Raw genomic sequence first — 18,518 nt, forward strand, 5'->3', positions numbered from 1 at the left:
TTATTCCCACTCTGCTAAGTGAAGCACTCCATTGTTTCTGTTGGCAGGGCAGATTTCTCTCTTCTGTACCCAGGCCCCTTCTGGCACCAGGCACACCCAGTGCTGAAATTAGGGAGCAGTACCTGCAATTGTGGGTAGCCCTTGGCAGACTACAGACCAAATTACTTTGGACCCACCTGGACAGCTAGAATTCTAGCAGGGATTCTATTAATTTAAGCCACCACAAGAGTTTATTTGTATAAGTGTAGCTAACTGATAGAAGGGAAGACAATATTCAGCTAATCAGTTAAGTACAGTAACCAGCAAACTGATAAGGAAGTTATTCTAACATGTTACATTTGTTACGCTGTCAGTCAGCAATAATAAAAATTTGACCAGCGTTATTAAAAATAAGCTAGCAAGAGACCATAATAAGCAACACAAGTCAATCTTTATTGAAAACTGAAGTATTAATACATAACAATTCTTGTTACAATAAACGTGCTTTTAAGAATTTAAATCTGAGCTCATCTACTCGTTGGATTGCATAAAAATAAAAAAGTATGAATTTACACATAATTGAACTGGCTCAGAATGGAATCTCCACTCCTTTGTGTGTTGATGCAATAGTTCAATGCAGAAGTGAGTGATGCTTTAAAACTTATTCTGGAAGACAACATTTACCTAAACTTAAAAAAGTACCAATATAACTGCTTGTAAGACAGTTTTAAAAAAAAGTCATAAAAAAGGAAACCTGTGCCTATTTTGTAACAAACACGGCGAACTATTACTGGGGCCTCTTGTACTTCTGTTGCATGCACTCACCCCCCTTTTTTTTTTCCTTCCCCAAACCGTAGATGAGGGCAGCCAATAATAGCACTACAATAAAAAAAAATCAAACAAATCCATTCTACTTGAAACAAGTCTGTACAGCAGCCAGCTAAAGAAGCTTTCCCAGTTTGCCTGTTAATCCCCAAAAGTCACAACAGGCCTGGGAAAGTCAAGTTCATTTTTTTGATGTTGGAGCTTCAGGCTATAAACTGTTCAGAATATTTGATATTACAAGTGGACTCAACACTGTGGTAGTCCGATCATTCCAAATGTGACATTCAAGAGACAAGGGAAGAGGTTTCTCTCCCCCAATTAAGTATTGTTCCTCCTCCATGCCAGCCCCCTCCTCCCCTCAACACTAGTGGCCTCATCACATCTCATCTCCTCCCTACACTCACAGGGTAAACAGCACCTGCTGGAAAGTCCAGTAGCTTAGAAGAGGAAATCTTTGAACAGGCCTGAACATTCTGAATGAGGCATGTTAGTGAAAAATGATCCTACCTCACTGCACTGTTTTCCTTATTAACATTCCCAACTGTGTACAAAAGGCTTGCGAGTAAAACTTATCTGCTTAATGCTTCCTTAATTAGAAATACATGGACAAGTTTAATTCTTCCTTGTTTTCTAAAACGTTTTCCATTAACAGAATGCATTTTAAACTGGGGATTAATGGATTGTTTCAAACCTCCACAGATCATAAATTATCCTATGGTGACACCTGCTGGAGAAGAGTGGGCATACAATGTGTGTATTTTCTGAAGACACAGGCCCAAGCTTCTTTCTCTGGTTAGTTTCAAGTTCTGCAAATAATAATCAGGACATCTGTCCTCTCTTCCCAGAAGTTTAACTCAAGTATCACCTCACTGTTTCTGTGCCTATAAGTGAAGGTTTCACATACAAGGTATTTTCTATTCTCTTATATGGTCTTAAACCTACAGTTAATGATGACGTCAAAAGATTGCTGCATTTCTCCATTCTGGCAAAATTAACATGTTTAAGGCCAAAACTAATGGTATCCACTACTGTGTCCAAGCACTGGGGGAGCTATTCTGAGTCAAAATTCTGAACGTTTTTTTGGCTCTGATACTGTACGTGGCCTATTCTCTCTGTAGACATTAAGCTAGATTGCTCTGTAAGACTAATCAATGTGGAGTACCCTGTTATACATATCTGTACCATGAACTATAAGTCAGAAAACACTAAGACATGGTTGTACTTACGGGGCTTTCCAGTGGGTGAGGTGGCAGGAGGAAGGACTTCAACTGAATCCCAAATTATGAACTTTTGTCATCTATCGCTGCATCTAAGCCTTTAACTTGCATAGTACACTCAAAAAGCAATTCTGTACGTCTTCTAAAACTTCAACAGGAAATGGTTGGTTAAAATAAGTTTATAAACAAGATTTAAAATAATGAAGTGGTTCTATTTCCTTCCTATTGGTTGGTTAATAACCACACTACAGATTAGGGCTACCAGCTTCTGATGCCAGTTATTTAGCCATTTTCAAGAATTTGACTTGATTTCATTGCTACATTTAAGAGATGCAATCAGATGTTACCAACACAGGGAACTCCTCAGCCTGAACAATACTTTTTTTAAATGCAACACTTGAAGTTAGAGCCAGAATTGATGTAGGACTTCTCTTCTATTATTGCTGTAATAACTGTCTTCAATTACAGGTTTAAAGTAGTAGTATTTTTATTCTATTATATGAAGCTGCCATCAGTTTCAGAGAAGCTTGATTTGAACTGGTTTCTACTGCAGTAGAGCCCCTTTCACTTTCTTGACAGCTCCAATGCAGCCACGTACTGTGTCTATGTCTCTGTGTGTAAAGCTATACAGGGAATGTAATAGAAAAATCAGGAGAGACTGTTTCATAAGACCCCCACTGTGTAATGTATGATTTTTATCCCAGTTTCATACCCATGCTTTCCACTATTTGCAACAAAATGCCATTAAGATAGTTTATATACACACCGCCCCCTCCCCCACCACTGTGCTTTTGGTTACTCCCTTAAACAAACTACTGGAGAACAGCTCAAACCTCCCATTAGTTTATATCACATCTGGAAGGTGCAATACCTTTTGCGAGAAAAAAAGGTACAATTTCCCCTTTGTAGATGAATCCCATAATGCAACTTAGAAAAAAGTGCTCAAGCGAGACTCCCTAAATGTTATGGAATAGTACTATTAGGAGACAACAATTCCAAGGAAACATTTAGGAATCTGAAGTCAGAGCAAATATGTAGGACTTTATATTCTTTCCATAACTATTTATCTAACAAAGCATTCATGAAAGTTCTCTCCTAAGGTTTCAAAGCTTTGTTATCGCTGGGAAACAAGAGGGAGACAGCAAAGCTTAAAACTTGTTCTCTGTAGCTTCTCCCCAAGACAGCATTGTTTCACACCTCACAACAATTTTTATTAAAAACATACAAAGACAATGAAACTCTCTCTCTAAACTAGCTAAACTGCATTAATGTTCACTACAGCCTCTGAACACTTGACCAGTCAATGCTGCAAACCTACTACACAAATGGAATTGTTAAACAGACTTGAACAAAGCAGTACAGATTCAGATGGTTTGTTTGGGGTAATTCTCTGCTCCATATACAAATATATGGAAATCCTTAAGCTGTAGTAAGTGCTCATGAGTAAGTTTTAAAGTACTTATAGTTAACACCATAGTTATGTTGAAGGCATTAGCAATAAGGGGTAGTCTGTTTACAGTGATCCATGCAAAATAATCCTAAACTTTATAAAAAAACATGGAAGTAAAAAAATACGAAGAGTGCTTATTGTAAAAAATAGTTACTGAAGACTCTAACCTCTAATGGGCATTCAGGTGCATACGCCTCCCACCAGGGTAGAATATGGGAATGGCAGCATTAAATTAGCACTGATGCTACCCTGAAGTAGCTGCCAAACCTGTAGAAGGAGCAGACCACCTCAACACAAAGCCCAAGTCGATACACAACTTAAAAAAAAAATTACTTTTGGATGGAAATTAGACTACAAACACTACAGCATGACATACCTCTATGTAAACTCTTAAAAGGGAACAACATTTTATAACCATTTACCGCATAATTTATTGCGGGCAGAATGTATCTGGAAAAAAATTGCATCTTACTGAAATCATAAATCAGTCAGGTTTCAGAAAAACCTTGATTTTGTTGTGCAATATTCAAATTTAAAAATTTAAAATCTTTCCCATAATGATTTTGGTATACAAATGGGTTCCAAGGCTAGCCCTTTATCCCCACAGCATTTGCTTTGAGGTACTTTTTAAAAATTGAAGCTGCGAGCAAGAATACCAGAAATTACTCATTGCAATGAAACACTAATCTGCAGTCAGTCTTAATTTGCATGCTTTCCAAGTGCAATTTAAGAGGTAAAAGAAGGAAAACCTAACAAGTACATCAACAATTTTGTAACCAATGAATGACTCCTACTATGATTTTTTTTTTTTAAAGGAATCTCTACATTCTAACATCCCTGCTATACTGCACCCATAAACCACACTGCATGTAATATAAGCTAAAAGGAAATTGTGTTAAAATGGTTTGTTCCCCTTTAATACACTTAACAAGCACACAAACTTTCTTCAGGATAACATGTAGTTTAACTCCTCCTGTTGGTTGCAGAAAACCCTAGCATTTCTTAAGTATTAGAAAAGCAAGCTGCGTCAACTGCACATACATTTTCAGCTGATTAGAACATTCTTTAGGAAAAAACAGATTTCCTGGACTGAAGCCAAAGAAAATTTGATTCTATCACCATGTATTTTTTTTCAGGAGCCAGAATTCATTTTATATATACATATATGGTGTTACCGCCTCGTCTAATGGCGCAGATTTACCTTAAGGATGGGGGCAGCTTGGAAGGCTGCTTTACTCACATTTTTCATTAACTGGCCACACAAAACTTCATTTATCATTTCATTTTGATCCTTAAGAATGTCTGCGTAACACTGCATCCATATAATAGAAATGAAAGGGTAAATGTGGTAAACTAATTCTGTGCAGGATTTCTACAGCTCATCAGACTATTTCCAGTCACTCCAATTTGTGTTAGCTGAATTTAATTAGAAAGGAATACATCACTTAAATAATTTTTTCCCCCTTTTAACTGGCAACTCCATCAACCCAAAAAGGTTGAAGCAGTTATCTGATGTATATTATGGTATTATATCAAGAAATTCACTTTCACAATTCTACCTTTTAAGACCCTGCATATGTTACAACAGTGCATTAGCAATACAAGTTGTAAAATACTTTTCGGTTCCTTTGGATTTTGCATATGGTTTTTGCATCAGTCACTGCATGAGCAAGCTTTGTTTCTTTTGTTGCCTTTTTTTTTTTTAAAACATGCATTCAACTAGATATGGATCAGAATAAGTTTATACTCCCTTTTTTATCATTATAATTAGCTAAAAAATTGCAAGACAGTCCACAAAACAGGATTTGCTTTAAGACTAACTGCTGGAGTTCCAAGATGTAAGATATGCAGCACTGGAAAATCTTCAGTGATCTGGAATTAGTAGTGTTTAGCAAAGTGTTGAAAGCATTCAGAAGAAAGTAAGTCCCGGTTGGAGGCATGAGGGCTTCAGCACCAACTTTTAAACCTCAATTACTTGATTGCATATCTCCCATCTTCAAACCTACATTCAGAGAGAAAGGGGCAAGATAGATACTCATAACTATGTTTTACTTTAACCAAGTAACCTCCCAGAATCTAGTTTAGTGCTGCAAGCTCTACACTGTTATGCATTTAAAATAGACTGATTTTTTTTAAAGGCATAAACTATAACCTAATGCTACTTTGTAGCAGTTATGCTGTAAACCCACCATCCACTCACAGCCCCTTAAGTCACCAACTGGGGTGAATCGGGGGACAGCAGCTTTTATTACTAGAATATCTTACGTTAACTAGCCTTTTTTTTAAAAGGTCACTGACAAAGTATTTGATTCAAAAAAATATTTGTTAGCTTTTGAATTTTCCCACTGAGGAATTTGTAGCACAGTCAAATACTTCATACTTCACTGCAGCAATCCTGAACACAAGGCCCTTTGTTTTCCTCACACACCCACATCCACTGAGGTGTTATTTTTAAAGTAGTTTTTGGCAGTGATGAGATTTTCCTACAAATTTCATACCCCAAATTCTGCCTCAAATGCTATTTATAACATGATTGCTGGCACAGATTATGTTACAAAAAAGGACTAAGTTTTAGGAAGCAAATCCCTCACTGACATTTCACGGACTTCACAAGCAAAAGAGAACAGACATTCCAGATTTGCCAAAATCCAGATAAAAATGGGTAACTGCTCCAAATACAGGCAGTTTTTAATACCACCACTGAAGTTTTTTAAGTCAAAGCATAATACTTTTCCTTCACATCTCATTTGAAGAAAGCCTTTAATACTTAACAAATAAAGCACTGAACAACTGAAGAAATTATCTTAAGAAAATCCATAGTTACTTCATTCCAAATATATCAGTTTTAGTAATAAGACGTTTACAAATAAACCTGTGCACACACTCTGTTTCATACAAACGACACTCCCTTTAGATAAGCTTATACTGGTGAAGTTTAACAATCAATCATCCCACTGCGCTATTGCAGAAATTATGTTGGTGACATGACCTAGTGGCTATAATGCTGGCCTGGAATCACAACTTATCATGCAAAAAGCCATATATATAGGTCAGCAGAGCTCAGTGCTAGTCCCTGCTCTGCCAATTGTCTATTGTGGAACCCTAGAAAAGTCACTTTACTTCTTTGCCTCAGAAGAACAGTACACAGGAAAGCATAAAATAAAATTTGCAGATGAAAAATGCTAGATGAGAGTTTATTATAATGGCCCCAATCCTATAGCTTACTCCAGCAAGGTTTCCACTGATGTCACTGGAAACTTTATGCAAGCAAGGGTTACAGAATCAGTCCCACTGCACTAGCTGCATATTGAAAGGTTATAGGTGGACAATGTGTACGTTGTTATACGCAACTTATTAATCTTTAACAATTCTGCCCTTGTGATCATGGCACATTGTCACTTTAAGTACACATATAATAGCATCTTTCAACTAAGAATATGCTATAAGTGCAAACCACTTCAGATATTTAAGCCAGTACCACTGAGGGGGTAGTGATAGCGGTAGCTTCTTTTTACAAATCTGAGAACAGAGGAACAGATGTTAACTGCCTTGTTCAGAGGGCACACAATGAGCCTGTGGCAGAACCAGAACATATCAGTGACCTCCTGACTTCTAATCATAGAAATGGGCATGGAAAATAGGGGACAGTTAGATTTTGTCTTAACTTGTTATAAACATTTAACAGAGCAATAAATGAAGGAAGCCAGTCTGATTCTGCTCTCACACTGGTTTTATAAACATGTAATTTACACTAGTGGAGTTACTTCTGATTTGCACTGGTGAAACCCGAGCAGAATCAGGCCTCCAAAAGAGTAAGAACAATAAGACATGTCAATTATCAGTTTCTTATGCTTACTAGTAAATGGCCTCTCTTTCTGGGAAATGTTCATCCATAAGGAAATATGAAGTGTTCCTTTATTTATACTGATCCAAATAGTCCCCTTAGGGTATGTCTATACTTACCTGCCGGGTCGACGCGTAGCGTTCGACTTCTCGGAGTTCGAACTATCGCGTCTAATCTAGATGCGATAGTTCGAACTCCGAACGTGCTCCCGTTGACTCCGAAACTCCACCACCGCGAACAGCGGTGGCGGAGTCGACGGGGGAGCTGCGGACTTTGATCCCGCGGCGTCTGGACAGGTGAGTACTTCGAACTAAGGTAGTTCGAGTTCAGCTACGCTATTCGCGTAGCTGAACTTGCGTACCTTAGTTCGACCCCCCCCGCCCCCCCTTAGTGTAGACCAGGCCTTATTTAAGCTGATCCAACATCCATGTTTTACATATTTTTTTCCCACTCATGGATCAGTGTTGTTCGATTCAGGAATTGTCACAAAATTCAAATCACTGAGCAAACTAGCCTTTTTCCATACAGACCCCACAGGGCCTTGGATTCAGCAAACCTAACATTTCTACAGCTGTGCAAATTAAAATGCTGTATTTTGAGAAATAGATCATTTGGAATTCTATATGCAGGCACCAATGAGATGAATATGCAGAAAAAGGAAGTCTCATCAGAAGACAGACACATTGTGTTTAAAAAACATCCTTCCTCCTACACAACTTAATCAAAACGAACTGACATTTAGGCAAAATAGTCTACTTAAATCCCTATTCCCTGAATTGGCATATTGTAAAATTCCCCCAAGTATCTTAATGCCTGTGAAATCTCCATGAAAGAAGCTGCAGTCATGTAGTCATTTATATACAGGCCACTGTTTCAACTGTAGGCACTGGTAACTTACACTGCCAGAATAATCACCACTGTGGGGGCACATAGCTATAGGTTGGTGTTCCTGGAGCCCGATATGTGGGCATAGTAACTGGATGAGGGGCTACTGGAGTTGGAGAATGAGTTGTCAACAAAGTACCTAGGAGAAACAAAACATTTTTATATTAAATATTTTTCACAAATATGCCTTTCAACACTATTTAACAGTCATTTGGAAAACCAAAATTACATTAATCAGAACTTGTACATCTTTTGACATATACCAATATGAAACTTCTGTGAATCTGTATCTTAGCATTTTCAACTCCATTTACCTTCTTTCAAATGTTTATCAAAGTGCTCTTGTTGCATATTGTGTCTAACGCATTTTTAGATATTTTTAAAGTAGTGAATAACTACTGAGCAGCAGCTCCAGACCATAAGCACACATTATACACTGAAAAATACCTTTCCTCAGTTCTGAGCAGGCTGTGTGCTCTGTAGGAACACCTGATGCAAAAGAAAATTGACTAGGGTAAGTATAATTTAGTTCCTGTCAGTGCAAATGGGTTTTATAGACAAAGGGACTGTAGAAGGCAACAGACTGGGACTCCGGAATCCTAACAGTTTCCTTCTACAGCACTTCACGTACAAATTACTAATGTTTAGTTGTTGCTGCTTACCCCACACTCAAAAAAAGAAATTGGGAAAAATACAAAGGTAATGAAGAGAGCACACAGTGCTGGTCCTGAAAAAATATCCCCACCAGGGTTGTGGGATACCTGAGGTTAGAAATCTGAAATCTGTAGTTCAGTAATCCAGAAGACTACCATGTAACACAATCATTAGTTCACCTTGGTTAGCCAATCTGAAAACTTTTAAGATATCGAAGAGCAGCAGTGGTGTGGGGAAAAATAGATATTTAAGCACCAACAGTGTAAAAAAACAGCATAACTCAAAATTCTGGGGAGAAGCACCCCAAGTGTATATTAATTCTGTACTAGAAACAGACTTGTTTCGGAGACATTTCATCAAAGACACCAATTTCTTCAGATTGACAAAGCTGCTCAAGTTCTAACATAGTTTAGGGATAATGCAGACAGGACTGCGTGTTCTGTAACTGTGTTGGGGAACGATATTATGACCTAGGTCTTAGTTATAGAACTATGTTGTTCTGATAACACTAAAAACACGTTAGAACATGGGCACCAGTAACTGACAGTGAACTGTGCTGACCACAGTTGTACTTGCATTATGTCCAGGCCCTAAAACGTTCCCTCTGAAAGTGCAGCTTGGGAGTTGTTGGCAGTTCTGAGCAATGATTCTCTATCTGCTTAACTAGAATGGAGAGTTCACTTAGCACTCAGCCTGGGAAAGAGAACTGTACCCTTTAATTCCCAAACCCCAAGTGACTAGAGGGACAAAAACCCCTCTTGATGCTCTCTTGGGCAGCACTGCAATTAGAATGCCACATCAGATTTCCTATGCTGCTTCCTTGACCTGATCCAGAGTACTAGGATTTTGTAGCTAGAATGACTTAAAATTCATATACAAGCACATACATATCTCACATTAAACAAAACTAGTGGTTGTGGGAAACCTATAACTGCAGTACATTTCTGGTAAGGTCTTAACATGTAACGCACCCATACTGTACGAGATGGATCACAAACCCAACCTGCACGTCATCAAAAAGTATAAGCAATATAAATCAATCTACCTGCTGACATTGCCATAGTGGTTCCAGCCACCATTCCCATAGTCACACCATTTCCTCTTGGTGGTGGAATTGGAGCAGGATACATAGTTGCTGGCATGCCGTTAGGCTGCACAACTGTGGTGTGATGGATTACGTGGGGTGGTGCTGCATATAAAGGCTGCGTGTAGTAAGTGCCTTGCTGTTGGAAAAGAAAATAAGTAAACCTACTAAGTATATTTTCACTATCACATGTACTGAAAGCAATAATTCAACCTTTGAGATGTTCGAGGGAGCAATGTGTTATTTCAGAAATAGGAGTCTGATGTATGTCAGGGACTGGAGACAGAATACTTAAACGCTGAAATAGAGAAACTAAAACTTCAGGGTTGAAAAATAGGGTTTTTCAGCTACTAACTACTGGTTGGACAGCCAAAACCCTCAAATATAACCTCTCTCTAGAATTAAGCTGTTTTGACTCTTCCGCTGCATCTGGATTTTGTGTTTTTGCCCCCACCCCTCTCATGCCCTGGGGATCCTTCAAGGTTGCTCTCCCTCCCAATAAACCATGTGGCTGAGGATTGGGTGCGTCTCCTTCCAGAATCAGAAGCCCTAAAAGGTTACTACAGTGCAACATGAAGTCTTCCCGCAAGGCCCAAGCAGACCACTTCAGAGTACTGCCAAGGGCAGCTCACTTTTTCTAGTCTTAGTTTTCATCTAGCCCTGCCCCAGCTCTTTCCTCCTTGCTTCTACTTCTAACCTCTCCATAGCATCACACTTAAGCCACTGTATCCTAGATACTTGTCTAGTGATGCAGAAGAGTGAAACTGATGCTATCATCAGTTTCATTATGCTGCTTCAGCTAGGCCATAGGGGAATTACTCTGTATGGAACATAGGGAAAAGGTAGGAGACAGCGGCGGCTCCAGGCACCAGCACTCCAAGCGCGTGCCTGGGGCGGCAAGCCGCGGGAGGCGCCCTGCCGGTCCCTGTGAGGGCGGCAGTCAGGCAGCTTTCGGTGGCTTGCCTGTGGGAGGTCCGCCAGACCCGTGGATTCGGCGGCAATTCGGCGGTGGGCATGCCGAATCCGTGAGACTGGTGGACCTCCCGCAGGCATGCCGCTGAAGCTGCGGGACTGGGGACCTCCCGCAGGCAAGCTGCCGAAGGCTGCCTGACTGCCATGCTTGGGGCAGCAAAAAAGCTAGAGCTGCCCCTGGTAGGAGAGACCTCTGTCTCTACCGCACACAATGAACAATCACACTTCTGTTCCTGTTTTCACAATTGCACAGTAGGAGAAGTGGAGTGAAACCGACCAGGACAGCATCAGTGTGATCCTGCTATTCCTGCATAAAGGAGCAACACCAGCTGCCACAATCCTCTCATAGTGGCTGCCACAATCCTCTTTGAAGGAGGGGTTAAGAAATTAAGAAAAGGAGTGCCCGAAATTTAGTTTCCAAAGCCAGACACGGGCACTTTTGCAATTTTACCTTAAGAGATTTGGAAGCTAACATGCTATTTTTACAAGTGACTTAGGCACTTAGACTCAAGTCTCACTGATTTTCAAGTTTCCAACTTAAATAATGTGACTTAAACACTTTTCAAAATTAGGTGACCTATTTAGATAACTAAAGCTAAAATTTTCAAATGTGCTGAACACAAGCTCACATGGACTTTAATGAGTCCCTCAACACCTTTAAAAAAAATAAGGCCATGTATTCAGATGTCTAAATCTGGACTCAGAAGCCTAATTTTAGGCACCCGTTTTTTAGACTTAACTTTTGTGTACTAGTACAGAATCATACAACTGGAAGGGACCTCAAGAGGTCATCTAGTCCAGTCCCGTGGACTCATGCCAGGATTAACCCTGACAGGTGTTTGTCTAACCTGCTCTTAAAAGTCTCTAATGATGGAGATTCCACAACCTCTCTGGGCAATTTATTCTAGTGCTTAACCACCCAAATGGTTAAGAAGTTTTTCCTTATGTCCTTGGTGCAATTTAAACCTATTGCTTCTTGTCCTATTCTCAGAGGGTAAGGAGAATTATTTTTCTCCTTCCTCCTAACAACCTTTTGTGTACTTGAAAACTGTTATGTCCCCTCTGTCTTTTCTTCTCCAGACTAAACAAACCCAGTTTTTTTGTTTTTTTTTTCAATCTTCCCTCATAGGTCATGTTTTCTAGACCTTTAATTGTTTTCGTTGCTCTTCTCTGGACTTTCTCCAATTTGTCCACATCTTTCATGCAATGTGACGCCCAGAACTGGACACAATATTCCAGTTGAGGCCCGAGCAGAGTAGAGCAGAAGAATTTCAAGGGAGAAGCCCATCACTGCACAAAATAAATTTACATAGGATCATATGCTGGACAGGCAATTAAGGTTTTTTTTAATATACATGAAGCATTTTGGTAACAAACCCTCAAAACATGTAGAAATAAGCGGTCATATTTATTTCATGAAACAATGAAACACAACATTTAGAGTTTAAAAGTTTACAATGCATGCTGAAAGCAAGATACTATTTGAACTGGCACAAAACAGTTGAGCTTTACTTTTTACCTGTGCATATGGATTCTGCTGTGGATAGGCACTTCGAACCGGATACACAGCAGTCTGGTAGGGATTGGGTGATGAAGAATAAGGTGGCACTGCACCACTGGTGGGTGAACAGGATACTTTATATGGTGTTCCTGGTGTATAACCTGAAACAAAGGTAAGTCTGCTTTAAATGCCATAGGCAAGACAATGACCAGAGTACTGCATACTAAAGTTTGAGAGTAATGTAACTGAAATTATTCTTAACCCTCATGTTTCACATTTATCTTATTCAGTATAATATATTATCATCAATACCTATGCACAAATTCTTAAAGGCATTAGTCACATAGGGACAGATATAGTCAGTAATACCTGACTGCCTATCAATCAACTAATTCACATAACTCACCACTTTCCAATTTACTAATGAACTTAAGGAAGCTGCTTTCCTACAGAAGCCTAGGAAGAACCCAAAGATCCTCCTGGACTGAGTCAAGTGCTCCAACAGAACAGAAGGAAGGTGGCAGAATGGAAGAGTAGTGCCAAATGTGGCCACACACTGATGTTAGGGAGAGGAAGGACGTAGTACAACACATTAGGCTTTTGGCATCTAGAAAACATCTCTCAACTAGGATCTTTTTCAAGTCTACTCCATGCTATAACTCACATTTGTTATGACACTGATGAGAAGCTTGGCTCCACCATAATGGGTAGGTCTATTTTGATCAAAATGGCTTGGAATGCATTAAATGCTAACCAAGTTCCCAGCACACACCAATAATCATTATAATCAATGATCTCTTTGCAAAGGGGAAATTTCTGCAGAAAACTATGCAATGGCAGAACTATCCTACTCTACAGGTTAGAACTATTTTAAATGCTTTGAAGAGCTTCTCAAACATTTTGGAGAGGTGCAGTGACACCTCCCACTTGAATCTTCCATTTTTAAGTTACCTTTAATGATGTTTCCTTGCCATTTAACAGCAAATGCCAACATTTTCAGACTGGGATGCCTAAACTAAATTTTAAAATCTGGGCTTCAGTGGTTAAATGTTAAAGTAAGACACAAGTAACATAAGCACATTAGTCACTTAAGAGCTTAGATCCCATTTTAAAAATGGCACTTGTGTACCTACATTTTATTAGTATTCAATAATAAAGACCTTTATACAATGTGTGTGTGTAGACAAGCTCCTAATGATCTCTTATAACTTTTTAAAAATAGATTCATAAAAGGCTTGATGCCACTACAATGCTTTTACACATCTCGGGAGGTCCACAGAAGTGAGCCTCCCTCTCGGGCGTGTTAGGAGCTACGCAGTTATTACCCAGTTATGCAGTGACTGAGGCATATGCTTTCGGCTCAGACCCCATACACTGAAAGGTAGATCTGAGATTCCTTGGGCCTACTCAGTGGGTAAGGAGACTTAGGATAATGGAGTCAATGTCTGACAGGGTATGCAGGAGAACAGTGAGAAGCAGCACCATAACTGCTGACACTGGGCCTTAATTGGGAGAGGCTAGAATATGAACACCCTCTGTCAGCAGTGCATACCTCTGCCAATGGAAGGTGGGGCCATACTATGAACAGCCCTGGACTGACTGCTCTGAGGGGAGAGGGAAAAGACTAAGGCCTCAAGTCACACATGCTGAATGATATAATTGGCATTCCCAGTAAGCAGGGCTGGCTCCAGACCCCAGCGCGCCAAGCGCGTGCTTGAGGCAGCATTTTGCTGGCAGGGCGGCAGCCGGCTCCGGCGGACCGTCCGCAGTCATGCCTGCGGGAGGTCCACCGGAGCCGTGGGACCAGTGGATCTCCAGCAGGCATGACTGCGGAGGGTCCGCTGGTACCGCGGCTTCCGTGGACCTCCCGCAGGCATGACTGCGGATGCTCCACCGGAGCCGCGGGACCAGCGGAACCTCCGCAGGCATGTCTGCCAGAGGTCCCGCGGGACCGGCGACCGCCAGAGCGCGCCCCGCGGCGCGCCGCCCTGCTTGGGGCAGCGGGATTCCTAGAGCCGCCCCTGCCAGTAAGGGAACTTTCTGGCCTTGCCTCATGTGGTATGGCTCCACGGAGCTGATGCAAAGTGCTCAGTGTTAACTCTAAGAGAGCCATCAACGGGTACCAAAAACAAAATCCAGTGACTGGTCCATCTTGCCTTAGACGTTAAAAGTCCATTGGTTATAGATGTGCAGCTACTTAAAACTTGAGTTTCTTTATCAGTTTTGTGCAGTTTAAATATTTGCTTCAAATAAAGAGGATATTAAATGTTAATGTACTGACTCGCAAGGGATTGGTGACTGTCATCCTCCTGGGGATTTTTTTTTCTTCTAAACAGGAACTTCTGATTAATATCAAGTGCCTAATGAAGCTATTTGTCTTAAGTAGAAAAATCTGGACTTTTTAATATTTTAAAAGTTTCTAAATGATTTTTAAAAAGTAACCAAAAATGATGGCTGACTATTACTTCTGAAAGAAGAGCTCGAGTTTCCCCATTCAGCAGTAAGGAACTCATGGTGTTAGCTTTCAGTAAAATTGGTATGCTTGGGGATGGTAAACAAAGAGGTACTTCTATCCAGTTTTAATCATTGCCTACAAAAGTGAATAATATTTCCTTCATCAAATGTAGAACAAGTTCTACTGTAATAAACATGTCGCAAGTTAAGCTTAGATCTAACCGTTCAATAAAGCATGTCAGGAAGACAAGAGGCCAAATATTAAATGAGAACAAACTGAAGAGCTGCGGATAAAAATTAATCAAGACCTTAATTTGGTAAGTACATCATATGCTGTTTATTTTTATATAGGATAATTATACTTGATTGTGTGTGACTATCTAGAGCCCAAATCTACATACACAATGGCTCTTAAAACACTATCTGCAGAGAACTAGCAGTTCACAGAACCAATTCCTGTCATCTGTGGGCCTACAGTGCTTCTGGCTTCTTCTCCTTGTTTTCAAGGAGAAGCTAAGACGCCTACAAAGCAGCACTCACTGGAACCACTATAAAAAGAGTTGCAACAGGACCTGGATATTAAAACTAAACAACAGAGGGCTCTTAAATTATCTCCATGGTCCTTAACACTCCAAGGCATAGGTATTTCTCACCACAGTGATAAGAGTTTTGACTAGGACATGGATGACAGGTCTCCTGCCAGGGTGGATAAAAATAAATGATTTTAAATAAATTAATTAATTTTAAAAAATCAGTTTTTTAAATCAGATTTTTTTGATAAAATACTTTGAGGAGAAAACCTATCTAAAGATCGTTTTAATTAAGATACATTATAGCTCAAAGATATCTCCTCATGGAATAGGGATTATAAAGTCTAATTCTGTAGTATGAGACAATATATAATGTTTAAGAAAAGTTTTGTAAATGAGTTCTAATAGTTCATGGATTAGGGACCCAATTTTATGAGGTTCCAGGGGCTTCTGTATAGATTATTTAGGTTAATCTTTCTACCTACTCAATGGGACTCAGTAGAAGATACCATCAGAGATGCTTAGTTTTGCAGTTCTCAAACTATGGATTTGTATCTCCAGAGATAACATGCTTATTAATAGCAAAAATGTTTTAAAATAAATAATATATAGAGGTGAGAAATAACAGACCTCAACCCTATTGTCCCTCTGCAAATTTGTGTACACAGAGTCAATCCCTTACCTCTCTCTAAAAGTGCAAAGTTTCAAAAAGTTCAATGAATAGAAGATTGTTGGGGGCAGAATAGATCTGGACAAGGAGAAGAAGTCTGGAGATAAATGTGAGAAGGGAGGGACAGGCAGTAGAAACAAAAGTGAAACTGTTTGGACAGCATATTCCAGAAGCCTTGAGGTCTTTGAGTGTAACTTTCATTGATTTGAGATCTACCATATTCTCTCACTAGTAGGGAAAATCTATAATGTCAGCAAGCCGTAAAAGAGACCCAGTTTGGGAATAAGAACCATTCAAGAAATATATATTTGCTGATGATGTTTTTAAAGAAAGTCACACCAGTGAACTGGTGGAAGTCACTTAAGCACTTGGATTCAGAGACTGTTGAAGTGATAATCTCACTTAACAGCAGTAGCTTCTTCTGCTGGTGTAGAAAGAATATTTTCTTCCTTTGGACTAATTAATTCCATATTGAGAAAATATTTGGGATCTGAAAAAGCAGGAAAGTGTGTGTTTCTTTTCCAGATTATGAGCAAACAGGAAAAGGAAGATGAAGACAACTGAGTTAGCTGCAGAAGCCAATATTTTAAGTTTCTCATGTTGACCTGGCAGACAGTGGATTTAATTTTTGTTTAAAAAAAATATATTTCAGTTAAACATTTTTAACAAAACCAAACCTGATTTTAAAAAACTTGAATGTTTAACTAAATTCAAGAAGTCATGTGTTTGCTATTGAAGAAAAAAATCCAGAATACATAACGCTGTTGTTTTAGTTAAATAAAACAATTTAAATGTCTGTCTGGTGATGTTCTCCTCCTAATACAGCATGGCAAGAAAGTCCTCCAAATATTAATGATTAACCTGTTGAAATGGAGATAGATATTTATGAAGTTAGTGGGAGATGAACTGCTTCAATTACCTTTGGTGAATGATTGGTTATTTCATTTATTTTCTGATATAGCTGTAAAACTAATCTGAAAAGTTTTCAAAAATAAATCACTTTAAAAATGTATACTGTGTACCTTCTAAAAATGAAACCTACATCTGAGTTGTGAAGAATATGTATTAAGGTTATAACAAGCAACAAGAATGCACTTTTATGTAGAAATCCATGATTAAGTTGAGTCTTCTGGATTAGTAATTTAAATCAAATCATGATTTAAATCAAATACACCCTGTCTCCTGCCTTGTACATACAGGATGTAGAGCTATCACTGAGGAAATTTCAGCCATAGAGGACTTAACAGCAATGCATGTTGAAAGATAGCTTCATCTAGGGCAGAGGTGGGCAAACATCCGACCCGTGGGTCCATTCTGCCCAGACCCTGAGCTCCTGCCCCGGGAGGCTAGCCCCCAGCCCCTCTCCTGCTGTCCTCCATCCCCTGCAGCCTCAGTTCACTGCACCACCGGCGCAACGCTCTGGGCAGTGGGGCTGCAAGCTCCTGGGGTAGTGCAGCTGCAGAGCCCAGCCTGACCCAGCGCTCTGTGCTACACGGTGAGCAGCTGGCTTCAGCCGGGCAGTGCAGTTGCCTGTCCTGGTGCAGCCGTGCTGCCAGCCACCAGTGCTCCAGGCAGCGTGGTAAGGGGGCAGAGAGCAGGGGAGGGGGCAAGATAGAGGGCAGGGGAGTTCAGGGGGTGGTCAGGGGCCAGGGGTGTGGATAGGGGTGGGGCGGTCACAGGGCGGGGAACAGGGGTTGAATGGGGGCAGGGGACGGGGTGGCTGGATGGGTCAGAGGTCCTGGGAGGGTAGGCGGGGGGGGCACAGTCAGGAAGGAGAGGAGGGGTTGGATGGGGCAGCAGGAGGCAGTCAGGGGTGGGGGTTCCGGGGGAGGTCAGGGGACAGGGAGAAGGGGTGGTTGGATGGGGCCGGGGTCCTGGGGCAGGCGGCAGTCAGGAAGGAGAGGGGGGGCTGGATGGGGTGGTGGGGAGCAGTGGTGGTTGGGTGAGGTTAGGGTCCCAGGGGAGAAGTCAGGAAGGAAGGGGGGCTGGATGGGGTGGTGGGGAGCAGTTAGGGAGAAGAGGTGGTTGGGTGAGGCCAGGGTCTCAGGGGAGCAGTCAGGAAGGAGGGGGGGAGTTGGCTAAGGGTGGTGGGAGGCAGTTAAGGGCGGGGGGTCTGGAGGCCATCAGGGGACAGACAGCCGGGGGGTGGATGGGGCACAGGTTCCAGGGGGTCGTCGGGAGCTGAGAAGCAGGGTGAGTTGGATAGGGGGCAGGGGCCGGGCCACACCTGGCTGTTTGGGGAGGTACAGCCTCCCCTAACCAGCCCTCCATACAATTTCTGAAACCCAATGTGGCCCTCGGGCCAAAAAAAGTTTGCCCGCCCCTGATCTAGGGTCCTCTATTCCCATGCCAAATGCTACCCCTGCCTGGGGAGGTGTCTTCTGGTTTCTGTTCACAGCTGCCTAGAGTCAAGGACTTTGGCACTGATGTATCAGAGGATTGCTGTACCTCTC

General features: G+C 40.9%; 1 protein-coding gene across 5 annotated transcripts in view; it reads right to left on the reverse strand.

The window, feature by feature from the left end:
- Positions 1-585: 585 nt before the first annotated feature.
- FAM168B (family with sequence similarity 168 member B) overlaps positions 586-18,518 on the reverse strand; it is a 37,507-nt gene continuing 19,574 nt past the window's right edge. For all 5 annotated transcript variants that reach the window (XM_039488765.1, XM_039488766.1, XM_039488764.1 and 2 more), the window contains 4 exons: positions 12,430-12,572; positions 9,900-10,077; positions 8,214-8,339; positions 586-5,473 (listed from right to left, as the gene is read on the reverse strand). In XM_039488765.1, the coding sequence (XP_039344699.1) occupies positions 8,227-8,339; positions 9,900-10,077; positions 12,430-12,572 (434 nt within the window). In that variant the 3' untranslated portion in view covers positions 586-5,473; positions 8,214-8,226. The remainder of the gene's footprint in view (positions 5,474-8,213; positions 8,340-9,899; positions 10,078-12,429; positions 12,573-18,518) is intronic.

Source organism: Mauremys reevesii, linkage group 9 (assembly GCF_016161935.1).
Source record: "Mauremys reevesii isolate NIE-2019 linkage group 9, ASM1616193v1, whole genome shotgun sequence".
Lineage (NCBI taxonomy): Eukaryota > Metazoa > Chordata > Testudines > Geoemydidae > Mauremys > Mauremys reevesii.